A 19,532-nucleotide genomic window follows, 5' to 3' on the forward strand; every position below is an offset into this window, starting at 1 on the left:
GTAGGCTGGCAATACACATCCAGTCAGAGCTAAATGCAGGACAGGTCAATCAAAGTACATCTATGAGTTAAGAGTGTGGAAATACTTCAAAACTGATGTTCACGTATGCTATCCATCCAATCTGACTAAGGTGGTGCTTTCTTGCAAAGAAGAATGTTTAAATATTTCCGTCTCACATGAAATCGGAAAAACAGACTGAAGTCTGTGCTTGTGAAGAAGCTTGAGGAGTGTCAGTATTTTTCTAAAGTGTTGTAAAAAGATGGAAGAAAGCCATTTCAAGGAGCTGATGCAGTGAAGAAAATCTAGTTAAAGGAAAAAACATGATTTTTTAAAAAATGTAAATAATTCCAGCTGCGGAACAAGGGATAATGCAAAAAGTGAATCAAACCCTCTGAAGTTAAAGTTTTCAGCGAAACGTTCCCCCGCCCCCTCCGTCGAGCCTTCCCTAAATTTATGTAAACAAAAAGAGTAAACAAAAAAAAATAAAACACAGATTATAGCTGCGCGTTGCCAGAGATGGGAATGGATACTTAGTGTCCGTTTTTCCAAGTTGGCTTTTAATTAAATCAACGAATTGGCTCCAAATTGGAAACGTGACAGAGCGCGAGAACGCTTGAAAATATCTCAGGGACGATGAGATTTAATAAAAAGAAAAGCCTGCTTGCTCCGTTCTAACGCACGCCTGGGATTACAGATCGCTTCCTAACTTAATAGCAATTTAAAGTGGATTTGTGTATGCCACTGAGTGTCTGTAATGATGGCTGTTTATGCCACCCCTCATTTATAATAATTAAGCGGAATGGATTGGGGGGTGGGCTGCTCGGACGCGGTTCGAGGCTATTGGCTTGGGCTGAATAATGACCTACTGTAGTTGACCGGGGGATGACCGCTGCCTCCTGCATGACCCCGGACCCCAGACTCACCCCCTGCTACTTTGGGTGGTAAATAGGATGTCTTCCCTGTCTATAGTGACTCGGTGTCTATGGCCACAAAAGCAGCTTGGGGTCTTTAAATTGGTGTGTGACAGAGTTCACACTAAAGAAAAGAGGAACCCCCCCAAGCCCTCTTTCCACACTCTTTGTCTCTGTTGCTTGACTTTTCCCATCTGATTGTTTGCCCACTTTTCCTCTTTTAGAGCAGACAGGGAAACGAGTTGCTTATAAGACATTAAAAAAGCCCTGAAAGGAGACCGTTTTAAGCAATACAAGCAGAAGCTGTATTTTTTTTTCATATATACATATATACAGTATATAAATTTTCATCAGAATTAAAATCTTCTGAAGATGTTGAAACATTACAGGTCTGCTTGAATTCACCACAAGGTGTCAGTGGTATCCACGTTCTCACATTCTCCGTCCAGCGGTAAGTTGGTGTCAAATCAGAGGTGACGCTCTGCTTTGGGAGCTCACATCGGATTGGCTGAGCCCGCTGCCTTCACTCGCTCTCTCCTGATTCTGCTTGGGAGGAGGAACGGGAGTGAGGGAAGCGAGAAGGGAGGACGAGGGGAGAGGTGGCAGCAACGCCTGCCAGAGTTTTAAGGACCCTGGACTAGGTTTGTGCCATAAATCTCTTCCCACTCCATCCTGCCGTTCCCCATGAGTGCCTGTGGGAATACAGGAATGTGACAGCTGACCTGTAGAGCTGCGGTCTTTTGATTAGGGATACATAAATTAGAGAGCAAGAATGCGGGACATACCTCCTGGTTCAGTGCCAGACTGGTCCGATACACACGAGGTGGAGCAAAATTAAGAGCGAGAAACTGCAGGGAAATCTGGTTACAGAGCGAATACAGGCCAGGATGGAGGAAGGGGTAGGCAATATGCTTCATACAGAAAAATCATAATCATGACTATCAATTCCTGCAGTAAAAATCCAGCTGTTGAAGAAAAAAAAATACAACTGGGTTTTCTGTAAATTTTCCACTGGACAATTGCATACTTTTCTAGACTCAAATGCCTTTGTTTCAAACTATACAAAAGATTTACCTCCTTGAGTTTTATTATCTTTATATTTCACACGTCATCAAATATCAGCATCGGCAGTGCAGTAAAGGGCTATTTCATAAACCTTTTGGCATAAAAACCTCAGACTGGATTATCCTACAATAAATACAAATTCATTAAGACACAGTTTATGATCTCCGATGCCTTTATTTAATTCCCAATAAAGAAAGCTTCTTGAATATAGCTCTGCTTTAACAGGTGTTTTTTCTACATTTATCAAAATCAACGGATGTTATGGATGCCATTACAATAACCATGAAAATCCCATATTTTATTATTTTTTTTGTTTTGTATATTTGAAATAACTGTTTATTTTCTTAATTTTTTTTTCATGTTTACACATGGCTATCATGTTGTAAGAATCTCATTCTGGCCCAAGTCTAGACAGGCTTAGGCATTTTTGAGACTGGCAAATCATTTTCAGCTACATCTAAACTTAAACACACAACATTGACTGCCCAGGGGCATGCTGGATGTTTAGATAAAATTCAGGTGTTTAAGAATGAATCCATGCAGGAGTGACTGCTGAACTGCTCATGCCGTCATGAGTGGAAATATGTGGAAATATTGAAGCAACATCTCAAGTCATCAGACACAAACTTGAAGGCTGGACACAGCTTGGGTCAAATGGACAGTGACCTTGACCACACTGCCAAATTACAAATAGGCTTAAGTGCAACAAAGTCAATGTTTTGGACAAACTTTGATCTCAGTTCCACAGAAAACTTGGGGGCTGAACTGTGTGAACTTGACTTAGTTATATATGTTCTGCCAGGAGGAATGGGTCAAATTCCCAGCAAACTGTTGCGAGGAGCTACCAAAAACTAGAAAGGTATATGTAAACTGACTCTGAAAAAAGCTTAAAGAAATATCTCTTAATATTCTGACATTTAGCAAATAAAAAATAAAGTTGGTAATCCTAACTGCCAGTAAAGTTTGGTCTAATGTAATGTCAGAGTCAAACATATGCCGGTTATGTGTCTTTTTATACTGTGTAGTATGTGTTTCGATTATATATTCTGATTCTATGCTTAATACAAATTAAATTAATAGCAATCTTTGAGTGGAAATTGCAGGAGTTTATGATAGAAAATAAAGGCAACTCAAATAGTTGACTCCACTCAATTTTATTTCTCTCTTCATCCATAGTTAGAAAAGGATAAAATCAAGCTGCATGTTTTTCAAAACAGCATAGGAACTCTGCATACCCAGGCATTCAGGACATGGATGTCCAAAATGCGGCCCGGGGGTCATTTGTGGCCCCTGGACTGTAAATTAAGAAAGATACACATCTGGTCCCCCAGTTGGGGCAAAACTATTTCCAAGAAATTTAAATTTTCTTACAATGAAAAATGTTACGTGCAAAAAAAGTGTTCATCTTTTAATTACCAAATGTATATGTACATATAATAACCATGGTTTTGCACTCTTAAATTTTTCAGTGAATAGGATCAGACTATGTTGAACCAAAATCTGCTTTTATTAAATTTATGAAACGTGGTTAAATATAGAAAGCACTTTTTTAAAGAAAAAGTTACCCACATCCTTATTGTTTTTATTGCTGATAGCAGAGTACTGCCTAAAATAATTTAATGGATGCTTTTTAAAATATTTGTTCATTTTTTAGTGAATTTTTAGGTCTACTCTTGACTATTCTCACAATGTTTGATTTGACCAGACGTCTGGATACCACTGATTTAAGCCAAAGTACATTTCTGGAGAGATTTTCATCTGTTTGCAACTTTGCCAACTTGTCCATACTTAAGATTTTAAGGACACAGCATCTAGGACACTTAAGCTAAATTAAAGAAATGTATTTGAACCTAAATGGGAAACAAGTACATTCAAGAGGAGAGTACTAATGCTCCATATAATCTAGTTTATAATTCTTAAGGAAAAGGCAAAAAATCAAATTGATGAGAATCTGAAAGAGCATAGATTAGCAACGGACAGAATCCGTCTTCCTGTTTGTGGGGAAAACTCGAATATTTCACGCAACGTTAACTGCATTTATAAAACCTACATTGACCAGGAAATGCATTAAGAAAAATGCAAGCTTTAAGAAAGCGAAATGCTGCAGAAAAAAAAAGATGGATTTTACGGTGTGTTGCCACCTCATGTATCAGCAGGCTGAACATCCCCATCGAGCTCTGCAGAAGGCGTGTTAGACATCATCGAAAGATTCATGCTACGAGATTAATTCCCTCGAACTAATGGGATTCACATGAGTTGTGAGGTTCCTAATTTATTTACTTTGTCAGCGATGTGTGCACTACACAGGGGAGGGGGAAAAAACACAAATACAGTAAAAATGCCCCCACTTTACAGTAAGCGAGGGATCAATAATGATGGATGAGGGCCTTTTATACAATCGGCATGTCCTCCTCAGTTCACAGCCATATGACACCCCGCCCGTGGCAACCCCACTCTGCACTTCAGCAGTCAATCACATGCTAGCTTTAAAAATAACAGTTTGTTAGCACCATTGATTTAGCACTTAGAGCGTGTCCTTATTACCCTGTAATTATGGTCAGTGTTGACATAACAGCAGAGACAAGCAGGCCTCCCACCCTCCAAGAGAATTTATGGGCCCTGGTTTTATTACGGCCATTTCGTGTGTCTGGGTCCCCCCGGTTAAACGACAAGCTTGAGTTCTAGCCAAGGGCCCGTATTTTACTCACCGAGGTCAGGGATCCCAGGAATCCCTCCCCTGTAAAGCCCAACAACAGCGAAGGTCTGTGTGTAGAGGCGCAGGGAAGCCTTCCCCGAGGCCTCATTAAAACAAAACAGCCGATTACAGGCAATAATCCAAATAATACAATTCATGAGGGCAACGTGGCGCTATTAGAACGCAAAACGGGACACGAGTTGAGTTGTGTTCTCTAGGAAAGCCAAGCATTCGGAAATCTCATCTAAATAATTTACAACCACACTTTAAATCTATTAGAAGACAGTCAGAGTGCTGCAGCTTGTAACCATGTTATGACCTTATCTTCCAGCTTGACAAAACAAGAGTGATCTGTGTCATTAAGATTAGGGGATAAAACAAACAGCCCTTGCTTCCAACTTGGACGTCGTAGTTTTCTTTTAAGCCCCTCAGTGACGCAGTAATAGGATCTACATGGTGAAATATAATCCAGGGAGCAGAGCTCAGGCAGTGTGGGGGGCGACTCCGTACTGCAGAGCCAGCTCCCCTTTTCTTACCTTCAAGTTTTCCTGCTTTTGCCAGCATTATGTGAAAAATGAAGGCAGGTGCTTTGACATTTTTCCCCCAAATCACCCGGAACCCGCAGACGGAGGAGACCGGCTCCGTAGCATTCAGAGCACGACCAAGAAAAATGCTTCGCAAAAGTTTTTACACCCTTTGAACTTTTCTACATTAGATATTAGATATATCTACATACAGATATTAATGTTTTCCACTGGCGTTTTATGGTGTAGACTACATGTGTCAAACTCAAGGCCCGTGGGCCAAATCCAACACGCCACAGCTATTGGTGTGGCCTTCAAGACTCTAGAAAGCCACATCAATAGAACTCATTATTTTAACAGTCGAATCAAATCAGTTTTTATTTGTACAGTCCCAAATTACATTAATGTGATGTTAATACTATTTATTGTAAGATGTGATCATTGAATACAGATAAAGCTTTAATTTAATAGGTAGTTTTATCAAAACATTTATGATCTTAATGAGCTCCAAAATGAAAATGAGTTTGACTCCCCTGGTTTAGAGCAACACAAACCGTGAAGAAAAAAAAAATCTTTTTTTTTTTTTAACAAATAAAAGTCTGAAAAGTGTGGTGTGAACTTGTATTCTGTCCCCTTTTCTTTGACAGCCATATGAAAATCTTGTGTGCCGTTTGTTGAAACCATGTAGGAAACTCAGCAAACCTTGAAGAAGGTGCTCTGAAGCTCTGTGTGTGGAGGAACACTACCATCCTGAACACATGATGCGAATGGTGTAACATGCTGGTGGCAGAACATCCTCTAGGGATATTTTTCTTCAGCAGGAGGTAAATACAGTACAATCTTCACCTTAAAGCAGGAAAAGAGCGTAAACATGCAGCCAGAGAGAGACAGTGGTCTAAGTCCAAACCTAAATACAAACAAAAATCTGTGACAAGGCTCAACAATTACTGTTCAAAGATGCTCTCCCTCCCATCTGGCAGAGATTGATCTGCTTTACAAAGAAGAATGGGACAAATTTCAGTCTGTACATGTGCACAGCTGGCAGAGACCAAAGACCTGCAGCTGTGACTGCAGAGAAAAGCTGTTCTGCAAAATGATGAGTCAGGAGGATGAATGCAAACACACACCAATCTTTAAAGGCTATGATTTGCAGCTTGAATCTGTTTACTAATTTAGTGATTTCTGAACGTAATTTGATGCACCGGTGTGTTAAAAGTTTAGAGGGTGGAATCACCACACTCCAAAATGTGGTAAGCAATATATCATTTTCCCTTTCCACTCCAAAACTCTATTTGACAAAATATGAAAATGTTTGAGGGGGATATTTACTTCCCTCTCCTGTAAAGGGAGCTTTACAGGAGAAGCTTTGTGATAAAGACACAAAGCTTTATGTGTCTTTATCAGGAACAACTATGAAATATTTTCCTCTTTTATTCTACTGTAAATGATTAAAATTGAGCAAAAATAACAATTACATAATTATAAACAAATGCCTCCCCTCCTCATATAATTTGGCCTAAACACAGAGCATGATGATTCAATTTGAAATCGACCAATCGCAACAGTCTGGGAACAAGTCCCACTCCGCAGTGGAGGAGAAGTGCCCAAATTACAAGCCATTGATTTCCAGTAGGATGTCTTTTCACTGGTAGATACTCTGCATGTAGCTGCACGACGGCCATAAAACACGAGGAAACAGATTGGGAGAAAAGAGCTGAGATGCAGGATGGCTTTCACCTGCAGTTTACATCAAACAGAAAGGAAGAGCCTCGCATGGCTGCCTGCTCAATTAACCCCTGCGATAGAGGCTCCTTAATGAACAACAGCACCATTACGCAGCATCCGAATGGCACTTCACCCCGGCGGCCCGGGAATAGACAATGCACCTGTCGCCGCTTCTGTGCTGCGGCGAGATGCGAGCTCTCGCTAACGGAGGGAATTTAGATGTTGGGGATATCAGCATGTTCGCGAGGCGATCACCAGAGCTGATGTTGGTTAACCCTTAAATAATTACACTGTTTTTTTGGGGGGGTTTTATCAGCATCTCATTTGGGACGGCTGATCAACAAGTCAGAGAGAGCACTCTGGGAATTTTCTTTCATTAGAAATAAAGAGCAGCTGCCATCAAGCTCACAACAACAAATTAGAAGAAAGTCCAGAAATCAGAAGCAACCTCTTCCACCCACCTTGCTAATGACATAGATGAGATCCCCTCTCTTAAAGTCCAGCTCATCCGTCTCGTCGGCCTGGCAGTCCCACAAACCCTGGTAGTAGTTAGCATATTCTGATGACAAGGCTGGAAGGAAACACAGCGCACAAATTCACTCAAATGAGGCAAAAAGCTTTAACCTCTGGGAAATGGCTGCTTTCTGTTATTGATTTGGAAACCTTAAAAATTTTATTCTCACCTGACTGGTTGTTCTTCTCAGCAGTCTCTTCCAATTGTTCTTGAAGATCTTCATCTAAAGAAACAAAATACAGTGATTACTGTATGCCATTTCTAATAGTAAATAATTTACATAAATAAAGAAGAAACACTTTAGGGTAAATTTCATTGGCTTATTCCCAAATTTATAGAGAAATATGCTTGCATAGTTTTTAATAGACCACACAGGAACATTTATCAATAAATTACATCTAAAATTGATTTTACTTCATTTAGATAAATGTACCAATAAATCAGATCAGAGATTGGAATCGGCCCATTTTCCTCTGATCGACTCTGATCGCTAATCTGCAGGTCAAATGATGAAACATCAGAATTATTTTGACCATTTATTACATCAAAACAAAAAATCACCCATGATTTTCAGCCTTTAAGAAACTGGATCAACTGCAGATGCACCTTAGAGTTTAGTAATAAATCCAATAAAGGTAAGGAAATATGCTATGACGTGTTTTTGGGAATAATATGTCATAGCCTCAAAACGTCTCTATCAATGTTCCTGCTGCAAGAGGAGAGTCAGACCTCAGGAAAAAAAAAATCCTTTTTCAGCCAGGAAATGTCTGATCAGTGCATTTGTCTGTATTCTGTTTTATTTATTGATTATTTGATTGTCCCTAATAATGTTTATGCCACTAAATTGAGTATTAGACTCTAAAGGTGGTGTAATAATTGAATAAAGAATCTACTAGCTTCACTTAGCTTCACTAATATATTATATAATAATATTATAATATATTATATTATATAGAATAGAATAGAATAGAATAGAATAGAATAGAATTACTTTATTCATCCCAGCAGGGAAATTATTTCGCAGTTACAGCAGCATAGAGACAAGACACACAACAACCACCACTGAGTAGCAATTGTAGACAAAATAAAAATAAAATATAACATGCAGTCAATATAAAAAGCAGCTTAGAGCAGTCCTTGCAGAGATTCAAAAATGCAGAAACAGTATGTATATGTAATATATGTACAGCAAGTGTGCCACAGTGCAGTTGTGCAAAATTGGACTGATTAGTGCAGAACAATGATTTAGCTTTTATTGTACAGTGAGATGGCATGTGGCAGGAAGGATTTCCTGTATCTGTCCCTACGACAGCGGAGCTGGAGCAGCCTATGTGAGAAGGTGCTCCGCTGTCTGTCCACTATGTGGTGGAGAGGGTGCTGTTTATTGTCCATAATAGACAGAACCTTCTTCAGTGTCCTCCTCTCCAACACAGTTTCCAGGGACTCCAGCCTTAGTCCCAGTACAGAGCCAGCTTTCCTGATGATTTTGTCTAGTCTATTGGAGTCGCTGGCTCTGATGCGGCTTCCCCAACACACAGCAGCAAAGAAGATGGCACCGGCAACAACACTGTGATAAAAGGTCTCCAACATCTTGCTGCACACATTGAATGATCTCAGCTTCCTTAAAAAATAGAGTCTGCTCTATTATAATACTATATTACTATATATTATAATGTGTACTATATTATATAATATATTATATATTAAAATATATAATATATTATATAATATATATATATAGGACTCTGACTGTCTTCTATGCTACTAGGGCAAAAATAAGAAAATATTTGTCTTGTGCATCTTTTAGAAAGGATCACAACAAGAGTGAGGGATGGAAAACTCTAAAATAACAAAACCAAAAGCTGGAAACATAAATAGCATAACTGCGTATATTATTCTGCAATAATAATTATGATTATACATATAATTGATCATTCTGACGAAGACAATTAAAAATCACAGAAGGAAAAAATGCTGGTAAAATGAAATTCTTAGCAAATCTATAATGGATCTTCTCCCTCGTCTAGGACCAGAACTGCACAGAAACGCAAAAGAAGCAGTAGCGGTCTTGAAGTCACGCAGAGGTGGAGGTTTCTGTGCCTGCGGGGCGTGGCACCCGCTGGTCTGCTCTGTGACACAGTGATCCGCCTCCCCCCGACTCCCACATCCATCGTGCACAGAAGAGGGCTGACAGCGATGCCACAACGCAGCAACACTATCCACCTTCCAGCACGACCAGCAGCTCTCCGTTCCAGGAAGAGAAGCAGAGATCAAACACACACACACCCCTACGCCCGCACACACATACGCAAATATTTCTGGATGCGAGTTCATTTTGTGTCACTGGATGCAGAAAGTCACCATATTCTTTTTCCACCCTGAGGAGTCATTTTAATTTGGTTTGCTTTGCTTCTAAACATTTGTTCAGCGGTCCTCAAGTGGCAGAAAGAGGGGCATCACATGACGGAGCAGCCGCTGCTACGTCCTGATGCTTTCCACATTAAAGTGATTTAATTTTCCAGTCAATAAAATCAGTCATCAGAACTTGAAGCCTGCAATCTGCCTAAAGCATACAATTTTGCAGAATTCTCAATATTTAATTTCAACAAGTTTTCAGGAAAGAACACGAATGACAACACTTGCTTTGTAAATTTATGCACTGGTGCTGTTGTCTTTTGATTTAGCAAAGGAATATATCTATTACCATCAGCTCTGCTCATCTGCAGCCCTGATTAGTGGAGATTTAAATAATTTACCGGTTTGTAATCACTGTGTAAAAGCTGTTGGTGAGCACAGAGTGGAGCAGAGTGATTGATAAGCTTTGGGGGTGAGAAAGTGAACGAAAGAGCTCGTCATTCGATACGCCATCTGTGGTCAGGGTCTCTACCTCTTCCCAGATGGCTTTGAACGGCGGCGTGACAGTTTGAAGACCGATTTCCCTTTCACCAGCGATTTTGGCAAAGGTAATGTACTCACTGAGTGAAACAGAATCTTGATGTATCTTATTTAATAGGAACAGTGATGGACGGCGACGCTGAGAAGATCAGATCGCCTCTTTTGTCCTTCTTGGGATCTTGTAGCCCGGTCTCAGAACGAAGCCGAACACAGACTTTTTCCGGGCTCTCGTCACTCGAAATCTGTGAACTATGAGGCATTGAGGACTATTTTAAGGCCTCTGAGACGCCACGTTTTCCTTCCTTTCTGCCAAACTGCTGTTGCTAGGCAATTTTAGCCCCCAAAACCTCTGCTTAGTGGATTGAACTGGAGGCTATTTGTTGCCAGGCAACATTAGCTAATTGGACATTCTATGACAGAGCATTTCCAAACTACTACGAGATAAGGAGGAAGAGGATTTCACATCTTCTGCTGTCCTGAGCAGCCCTGCAGCAGCACGGTCGAGCTTATTAGTGTTGATTTTTAAATGAGAGATCAGTTCAGGTGGCAATAAGAAGACACCTGAGGCACCTCACTGCTTTCTAAAAAATGGATGTTGGTCAATTTCCAATTAAATGGAACATAAATAAGCAACAGCAGCATTAACTGTGATGCAGGTCTAAACCAGATCTAACTGATTGCTTTTGGGTATAAAAATGTCTCAACATTTGCTGTTCTCATATCACTGATGATCGTAAATTCAACAGCCACGGACTGCTGTTCCAACTATTAGGCAATCTTATAATGCACACTATTAAATAGGCAATTACAAATCGCACACTGAACAATAACTTTTTAATATAACTGAAGAATGTGTGGTAATAGTTCAGAAATGAACACTTAATCGAAAGGTAACGCACTAATTATGTTTAGTTTGAAACCTACTTGGCATTTTTAAGCTGAACGTGACAAAAATTAAGTAAAAGCAGAGAGCCAGAGGTGCATTTCCTTTTCAACAACTGAATAATTATAATAAGAAATTTCTACGTTGAAGTGAAAATTTACTATTTTATCCTAAACATTCCCAGAAATTAGGCTCCTGAAATATGAGGTCAAAGGTCTTTGAGCAACACAACCACACAAGCTAATATGACTGCTGCAGTTAAAAAGAGTAAAGTTGTAACAATGAACTGTGTTACATGTTTATTGCAGTTTTAGTATCACTTTTAAAGGCCTCATTTCACGGTAAATAAATGGTATTTCTACTTTCCAAACTGGAAATGCAGCACATTTATTTTGCTAATATTTTTATCACTACTACAGTGTTTACGCTGACAAAACAATTTAAATTAGTTTTAGTAATGGCCATCTCACTAAGATGCAAACTAGATGTAGTCGTAATTTATGCATCTGGATATTTTGCCTTTAGTAAATGAAATTTGAAATTCATATTTCTTTGAATGTGACCCATCTGACATTTTCTTTTTTCCCAGTGTTAATATTTTCTAGCTGCAAATCATGGGGGTGGATAACTGGATATTAACTGTACCATAATTCACACCAGCTACTCCAGAAGACTGAGTTTCTTTGGTGAATCTTTCAACTCTTCCCACCTTGCTATACAACTAAAATAAGATACAATTGCATTTCCTCTCTCCAGTATTTTCTTCTTGCTTCAATAAATAAACTAAAATACCAATTGCTTTCCTTTCAGTACAAAACTGGGGGGAAAAAACGTTCAATGTTGGTGAAAACTACGGCCAACATTTGTACTCAACAAAATAACCAGCGCTACAGCTAATAGCAAGTCCCACAGTTACAATCCTGGATCTGATTTCTGCCTAATATAGTCAAAAGTATTTGTCTCGTACACAAATTAACTTTGATTGATATCCCATTCTTAGTCCACAACTTTAATGTGACGCAACTCCAACAGCTTTAAATCTTCTGGGATGCATATAGGAATTTCTGACCATTCTTTGAACAGCACATTTGTGAGGTCAGACACTGATGTTGGACAAAAAGGAATGGTATCCGGTCTGTGCTTTAATTTACCGGAAGGTGTTCTTTCAGGTTAGAGTCAGGACTGTGTGTAAACCAGTCAAGCTCTTCCACATCAAACTGGCTTATCCATGGCTCATGTTTATCCAAAATGTCCTCGTTTGTTGAAACTTTAAACTCTTCCTTTCATTTAAACGGACAAAACTCTTGAAAAACAGTCCCACAGTGAAATCCAGTATAAGAATAATTCTTCTCACAGCTGAAAAAAACTAGATGTGCCACTCCAGAAACCACATATTCACTGCTCTAGAGTAAAGTAGCAGGTTCTTAACACCACAGCATCCAATACCTTGTGTTGCTCTGGCACCTGCTCTGGTCGCACTGTTCTTAAACTGATCTGAAGGTCACATGATGTTTGAAATCATTTACGTTAGGTGGTGGCATACCTGGCAGTTCCTCATAGATGTCGTCTTCATCCTCATCAGGTTCATGCTTCTCTTGTCTTCTTATTTGCTTGTTGACCTGCGAAACCTGGGCCACTGATGGCGGCAACGGGGGACTGGCCAGGCCCTCGATGTCATCGTACTCGTCCTCATACTCATCGTCGTCAACGGGGATGACATTAGAGCTGAGATCTATGAGGAAAGGAGAAACATTGTAAAACCCAGAAGATTTCATTTGATAAAGAGAACTTTTCCTGCTGTTGCTAAAAAAATGTTTTGCAATAAAAAAAAATGGATGGGTACAATCGGCTGAAACATAAGTACATGCCCTCTTAATATAGTGAATTTTCATCACAGCGATGGAAAATTTCCTACGTTGACTTCCTATTCATGAAATCGATTTTAACTCGTAATAGTCTTAGCCAAACATATTTATCAGATTTGGTTTTGTTCTACAGACTCCTCAGGTCTTCTTCTGGTACTTAAAGTGAGAACCAAAATATTTAGTGAGGAGTTCGTTTTGGTTTGTAGTTCTGAGCTGAAAGCCTGAGAGACGCTGAGAGTTTGGATGTTTCTGAAGATGCAGTCTGGCTTTTAAGTGATGTTTATAGCCAGTTATTTTCTTAGTTAATTTTATTTCAATTTCAGCTTTTAGCAACTTTTATAGTAGCTATTTACAGTCTGTCTTATTATTTTAGCACTATTGAAGTGATAAATATTCTGAATAATGTTTTTGATCATGTTATTTATCATTTCATTGTCACTATAATATGTTATGTTACATATTTTAATTTTAACTGTCTTTTAAGTTGCTGTAAATTCTGTTTTTTTATAAGTTTAATTTTATTCATTTATTTATCACATTTCTCTCTTTTACTTCTTCACCTATCACGATCATTATTAAATGTTTTGTCTGTGTACATAGCTTAATCAATTAAATGTGCGTCTCTAGTCATTTTAACATCCGTGAAACATTTTGTGCTATATTTGATTATACTGTATATAAAGTGTGTTAAAATGACAGTTGGAAAGTTTGAAGCAATTAAATTGGCATTTAAGGGGTTAAATATTTAAAACTGTTGAATGTTTGGTAGTTTTGAGAAATTCTGGGATTTATTAAATATATTTAGTTTTTTAAAAAATGACAGAAAGAACCCTCATGTACGACTCTTTAAAAGCAGTTTTTGTACATTTTGCAGGGAGCTCAAGAAAAGAACCAGAAAATTCACAATGGTCGCTTTTGCCCTCATTAGCAATCTTTGCGGCTTCACTTTAAAGGTTTCCAATTATAAAAACATAAACATCCAAGTATATTTTCACAATCACGGCCTGCTGGTGTGTTTTTACATTTGTTTTAACCATAAACAACTGTCTTTATACGTTGCACCGGACTAGACTGTGAAGCAGAACTATGCTTGGAGGACGTAAGACAAACTGCAGAGTGTCTGTTACTTCCCGCACGCAGAAGGCCAGCCCGAGCCCATTTTAGAGAGCCGGAGACGCGAGGGCTCGCTCAGATGGAGGAGCTGTCTCATTGCAAGCGACTGGCCGCTGCAACACAGGGTATCAGGTCCGCCGCCATCCAGCAGCAACCAAGCAGAAATCAATGTCACTGGAGGATAACCAGAACATCTACCAATCAATTTCCTGTAAGCTGGAATTCGGTAGGAGGGTAGTGGGAGGCGTAGTTGAACGGAGTGGAGGAGAACTAGATGGACACAAGGATGCACATCACCTTGTGGGTTGACAAGTGGAATGAGAGGATTCAGGACTTATGTGTCTGGTTGTGTAGTTAGTGACAGATCGGCTGTTTTCCAGAAAGAGATGATAAAGAGCTCCCACGCACTTCTGACCTTTTCGCACCGAGGAAACACAATAACAACTCAGATGGAGGGGGAAAAAATTTTAGATTTATACTTCTTCAAATGTATTTTCTTATCAACCTTTTAAAACGTCAGCTAAAATAAATTTTATTCCATTGTTATTATTATTATTGCATTTTCCTTATGTTGTGAGGCTTTTCGACCTGTAAAAAGTTGTAGAAAGAATAAATAAATAAAAAAACGGAGACGAGACGTCACACAACAAAGCTACAGGAAAGAAACACAAAGAGATGATGTCTTACCCTTCAGAACAAAATTTATTTGGTCCACCCACTCTCGGGCATCTTGAGGGCTGCTGGCAGTGAACTGCAAAGAGAGGGAAAATAATACAGCCTTTAAAATCATATCTAAACTCTGCAGTTATCATCTGGATGTGTTTCTATCTAATTATTACATTAACATGACATTTTGACCAAATGTTTGACAAAAAGATTTAGACACAATTTATTGATATTAAAGTGCTTAGGAATTTTGTAAAATGTAAAAAAAAATTGAGTAATATAATAAGCATAAGTGAAATGAAAGTTAAATTTGAAGGGAAAAAAAACATTTCAAACGTGCTTATTTTCTCTCAAAAATCTCTGTTAAATAATTAATTGTTAGGTACAAAAGATGTAATACTTTTTAAAATAATAAATGGACATTTTTTTAATTGAAATGTTTTCTAAATAAAAATAAAAAAGCTACTATTTGCAAAGAATAGATGTATAGAGCAACATTTGGAAGTATTTATATATTTGAAATTAAGTCAAAATTGTATGGATTTTACAAGTCAAGCATTTTTATCGACAGCTACCCATCATAAAAATATCATCCAATTACAGATAAAAATGCAAATATTATGTCATACTTTTATTGATATTTGAGGTCTTTTCAGACTTTCTAAACAAATAGCAGACAACAAAAGCTCTTCTGCAGAAAAAAAAGGAAACAACATCAATACTCGGGCAGAAACTTCATCTGCCACCTCCGACTCATGGTGATAAATAATGTAAAAAATATATGACATTCTTATTAGCTTCCTCCAGCTGTTTTCATATAATGATTCTGCAGATGTGAGTATAATTATCTGCAAGAGCTGCAATGACATGAATAACTGTTATCACTGAAAACGAGACAGCTCTACGGTGAATAATATGAACCAACCTGGAAGGCCCGTCGACCAGGAGCCGTGAACTCGAAGCAGGCGGTTTTTTTGGAGTCTTTTCTCAGGCTGCTCGACAGCTGCACGCTATAGTCACTGATATAAAATGAGCCTTTCTGCTGTTTATCTGTCGGGAGGCGGAACACATGGTAGGCTGTTATCTGATTCACTTTGTGCAGCTGTAATGTTTCCCACAGCTACCAGCAAACCTTTCTCACTCCCAAAGTAGTAAAACACGGAGTGGTTCAGGACACACCATCTCTTCTGCCACTCTGAGCCGAAGAAGCTGTGATCTGGAGAAAGAAGGCATTCATAAGCCAATGTGAGTAATTAGAATATAACTTGCAGGATATGGGTGAGGTTCTGTTATACCTTTTCGTTTCTTCTCCAGGAAGCCCTGTTTCAAGTTGTTGGTAAGTTCCTGGGCTCCAACTGGGGGGATGTCACCTAAATCTGCTAGGAAAAGCAAAATAATAATCTAAAAAACTGGAAAATGGTCAAATTAAGTCCTAGTATATTTTATCAAATCAGAAAATTTGTAATTGTTTTACATTACAACTTTCAGTCAACTAATTTGATCATCAATAAACGCCATTTCTGACGCCAAATAAGCTGCACTTAAACCTCTTTTACTCCTTAGGAAACGCATGTACGCTCATCAGTTTCTAAATTCCCCAACCGTGAGGATCAAATACATCCCCCGCAAGGCTTCAGGAAACTAGGATCAATACATTTACAGTGCTACTGAGCACTGCAGTCCATTCATCTGCTCACATAACAATTTAATGAGGGCAACCTTCCTGTGGGGATCCAACATCTCCTCGCTCTGCAAACATGATAGGACAGTAGCAAAGCTTCAAAGGTCCAAAGTTAATTAGTGTAATATGTTAGTAATGAATACAGCACTGTAGAATTTTGTGGGTCCTTAGGTGGGATGTTTGAGATTTACTAGAGAGCAACAGTGGGAATTATTTCAACAAGTGCAAAAACCCCTAAAAGATTACACTTTCAACGCACTTTTCTGTAAAGTTTGTCTTGATTAAACACTTTTATGAGGTTCTGAATTCTTTAAACACATGTAACAGTATGTGTCATGCATCATGCATCATTTAGATCCAATTAACCTGTTTTCCCTTTTTCCAAATTCAGTTTATCGGGGTTTTTTTTCACAAGATTTGTTCACAACTAAATGTAAAGAAATAGGTTTTATCTTAATAACTTTAATGAATCAAATGTCAACATTTCAACAAAGCAATAACCACATTTTTGGGCTTAATAAGGAAATCCATTACTTCTGGTTACTTAACACAGTGGGATGCATTTATTATGAAAGCTAAGAGGGTTAGGCACAGTTTAGTACAAATTTCTGAAGTTGATAATTATATAAGGATGGTGTTTTTTCTTTGTTTTTTGACAAAAACAGAGGCTTTGTTTTCCCAGGATCACCTTCATGCTACGTTTTAGAGATTTGATATCATGCTTCACATTTTAGATATATCAAACCATTTCATTTTATTTTCTAAAATTTACAGCTACAATATACCCACAGCAGAGAACGTATCTCGGCTCTGCTGTGGATCTTTGTTGAGGGGGAAATTTGCAGAATCAGCAGCGTAATGTTAGCTCTCTGTTTTGATATGACTTGTTCAGAATTCAGCTTGTAAAATATTTTCTTGACATTCTTTTCTTTCTTAATTGCTGCTCAGAATTCTTCCAAATGATTGTTGGTCACAAGTCGAGATGAGTGCCATCTAAACAGGCAGACAGGAAGCTGAAGAAACTAACGCAGTCTCTTTAAATGAAAGCAAAAATATAAAATGTACAGTGATGTGTGACATGTATGAAATCGTAAGCATTTACAGAAAACTACCAACATTTCACAATACTGTCCATATTTTAAAAATACACCAGATGCCCAACTCTTTGTGGATTTTTCTGTGGAAAGTAATTTAAATTATTTGTCTTCCATTCCCTGATTTGTTTTGGAGAGCATATCTTAAATATTCAAAAGAAAATACAGCTTGGGAAGCTGAAACACATGGGTGCAGTACTACTGGACATGCTGCTGTCTGGCAGTCGTAAAGCAACCAATCCGAGAGCACCATTCATTTTCCCTGCTGCTGATTGGCTGTACCCCCAGAAGCAGAGATTAGTAAGATGTTGGATTCTGCTGCAGTGCTAAGGCGGTTTCTGTTGTGCGTATTCATAAATATTAGAGTATATTTGGTGTTTGCACACTTAAAACAGGCACTTATAAGTGTTTTTAAAAGGAGGTCTTAAGTATTTGTGGATTTAGCAGGAAGTTGAGGTCCTAATCCCCATGATTACGGGGTCTTTACTGCAATTTGCATATTTTGTTGATGGTATAATGATAAAGTTGTAAATTAGAAATGTGCTGGAATGAATTATCTATTATATAATAATTAAAACTAAAATAGTAATGTATGAAATTATTTTAGAAAATGTAAAACAAAATGTATAACATGATATAGATGCTATTTATTTATTTATTTATTTATTTTATTAGATCAACAGCCATTCCTACCACTTCTAAAATAACACAGATATATTGATTCTTACATACATTCACAGTGATTTAAATTGTTCTACACAGACTGAAGCAAAAATACAGAGAACTGATAATAAGCTGAAAATGTAACAGATGAGCAGCATTTTGCTACTCTGCTTCAAACAGCCATAGAAAACTCCGGTCTCTTCAGCACTTTTTTTCTGATACCACTTCTAAAAGACTTTAAAGTCCTTTAGTCCTTGTAGTTGAAACGGTAACTTGTTCCATCTTGATACCAGTAACTGGATGATCCCTTATCTTAATGTTTGGTCCATTTTCTGGCCGTCGAGAGGAACTTGACTCCAGGGGAGCATAAAAGCCATCTTCCATGATTTTCTGTGAGCCATCAAAGCTGAGTTTCCTCTGAATATATTAGTCAACATGGAGGGAAACACACGGGAACAGCAAGAGGTGCCTTTTTAAGTCTTGAAACAGAGGCACATTTTAAACCCCATTTACATAAGTCAGCATGACACCTCTATTCAGGCCAGGGATGACAAGGGGAATGCCGGCGTCCCCCTCCCGGCTCAGAAAAGGTCTGCTTAACTGCTGTGAAAAACCAAACATGTCATCCCACAACCGGCTGATCTGGTTTAAACAAAGAGCATCCCCCCAACTTCAGACTCACAGCAACTCCCCAATGAGTCTCATTCATAAAAAAAATCAAACACAAAAGCAAAACGGTGCAGAATTTTTTCCCCCTTATCTGCATCCCAATCCTCAATGTAGTTTTTCATCTGCAATAACTTTAAATATGACAGCAAGCTGAGATCCAACACTCCAGCACTGCTCAGGTTTGTGGTCCTGATGGATGAGCGGGTCATTCCAGAACAGCGCTCACGGCACTAACACTCCTACACATCATCCGCCCGCCTCTGCGGATGGACTGACCGCTGACACTATAAATACAGAGGTGCTAAGGACTGTTTTGTCAAAGAGAACTTGATTCTGTACATCATAACAAACAGCGATCATTACGCTCCTCCACCTCATTTATCCGCCGGCGGTCTGTCTTTTTTCTTTCCTTCCCCCTTCGGCCTTACTTCCCTGTTGCGACTCTCCTCTAATCCCCTCATCCGTCTGCTTCCCTCGCTCTTCATTTATCTCAAAGGTCGAGCTCAGGTAATAGATGAGGAGCTAAAAAAAAAAAATCAACACAGGATCACTCCGATCTGCCAGAGTCA

General features: G+C 38.7%; 1 protein-coding gene across 2 annotated transcripts in view; it reads right to left on the bottom strand.

Moving 5' to 3' along the window:
* The window catches only part of skap1 (src kinase associated phosphoprotein 1), a 43,411-nt gene that overhangs the window by 4,971 nt on the left and 18,908 nt on the right, over window positions 1-19,532 (bottom strand). Inside the window, exons 5-11 of one of the 2 annotated variants that reach the window (XM_028029818.1) lie at window positions 16,152-16,235; window positions 15,989-16,072; window positions 15,782-15,906; window positions 14,878-14,941; window positions 12,756-12,944; window positions 7,604-7,657; window positions 7,382-7,491 (exon numbers count right to left, since the gene is read on the bottom strand). In XM_028029818.1, coding sequence (XP_027885619.1) covers window positions 7,382-7,491; window positions 7,604-7,657; window positions 12,756-12,944; window positions 14,878-14,941; window positions 15,782-15,906; window positions 15,989-16,072; window positions 16,152-16,235 — 710 coding nt within the window. The remainder of the gene's footprint in view (window positions 1-7,381; window positions 7,492-7,603; window positions 7,658-12,755; window positions 12,945-14,877; window positions 14,942-15,781; window positions 15,907-15,988; window positions 16,073-16,151; window positions 16,236-19,532) is intronic. The other variant, XM_028029819.1, reaches the window with a different exon arrangement.

Source organism: Xiphophorus couchianus, chromosome 10, assembly GCF_001444195.1.
Source record: "Xiphophorus couchianus chromosome 10, X_couchianus-1.0, whole genome shotgun sequence".
NCBI lineage: Eukaryota > Metazoa > Chordata > Actinopteri > Cyprinodontiformes > Poeciliidae > Xiphophorus > Xiphophorus couchianus.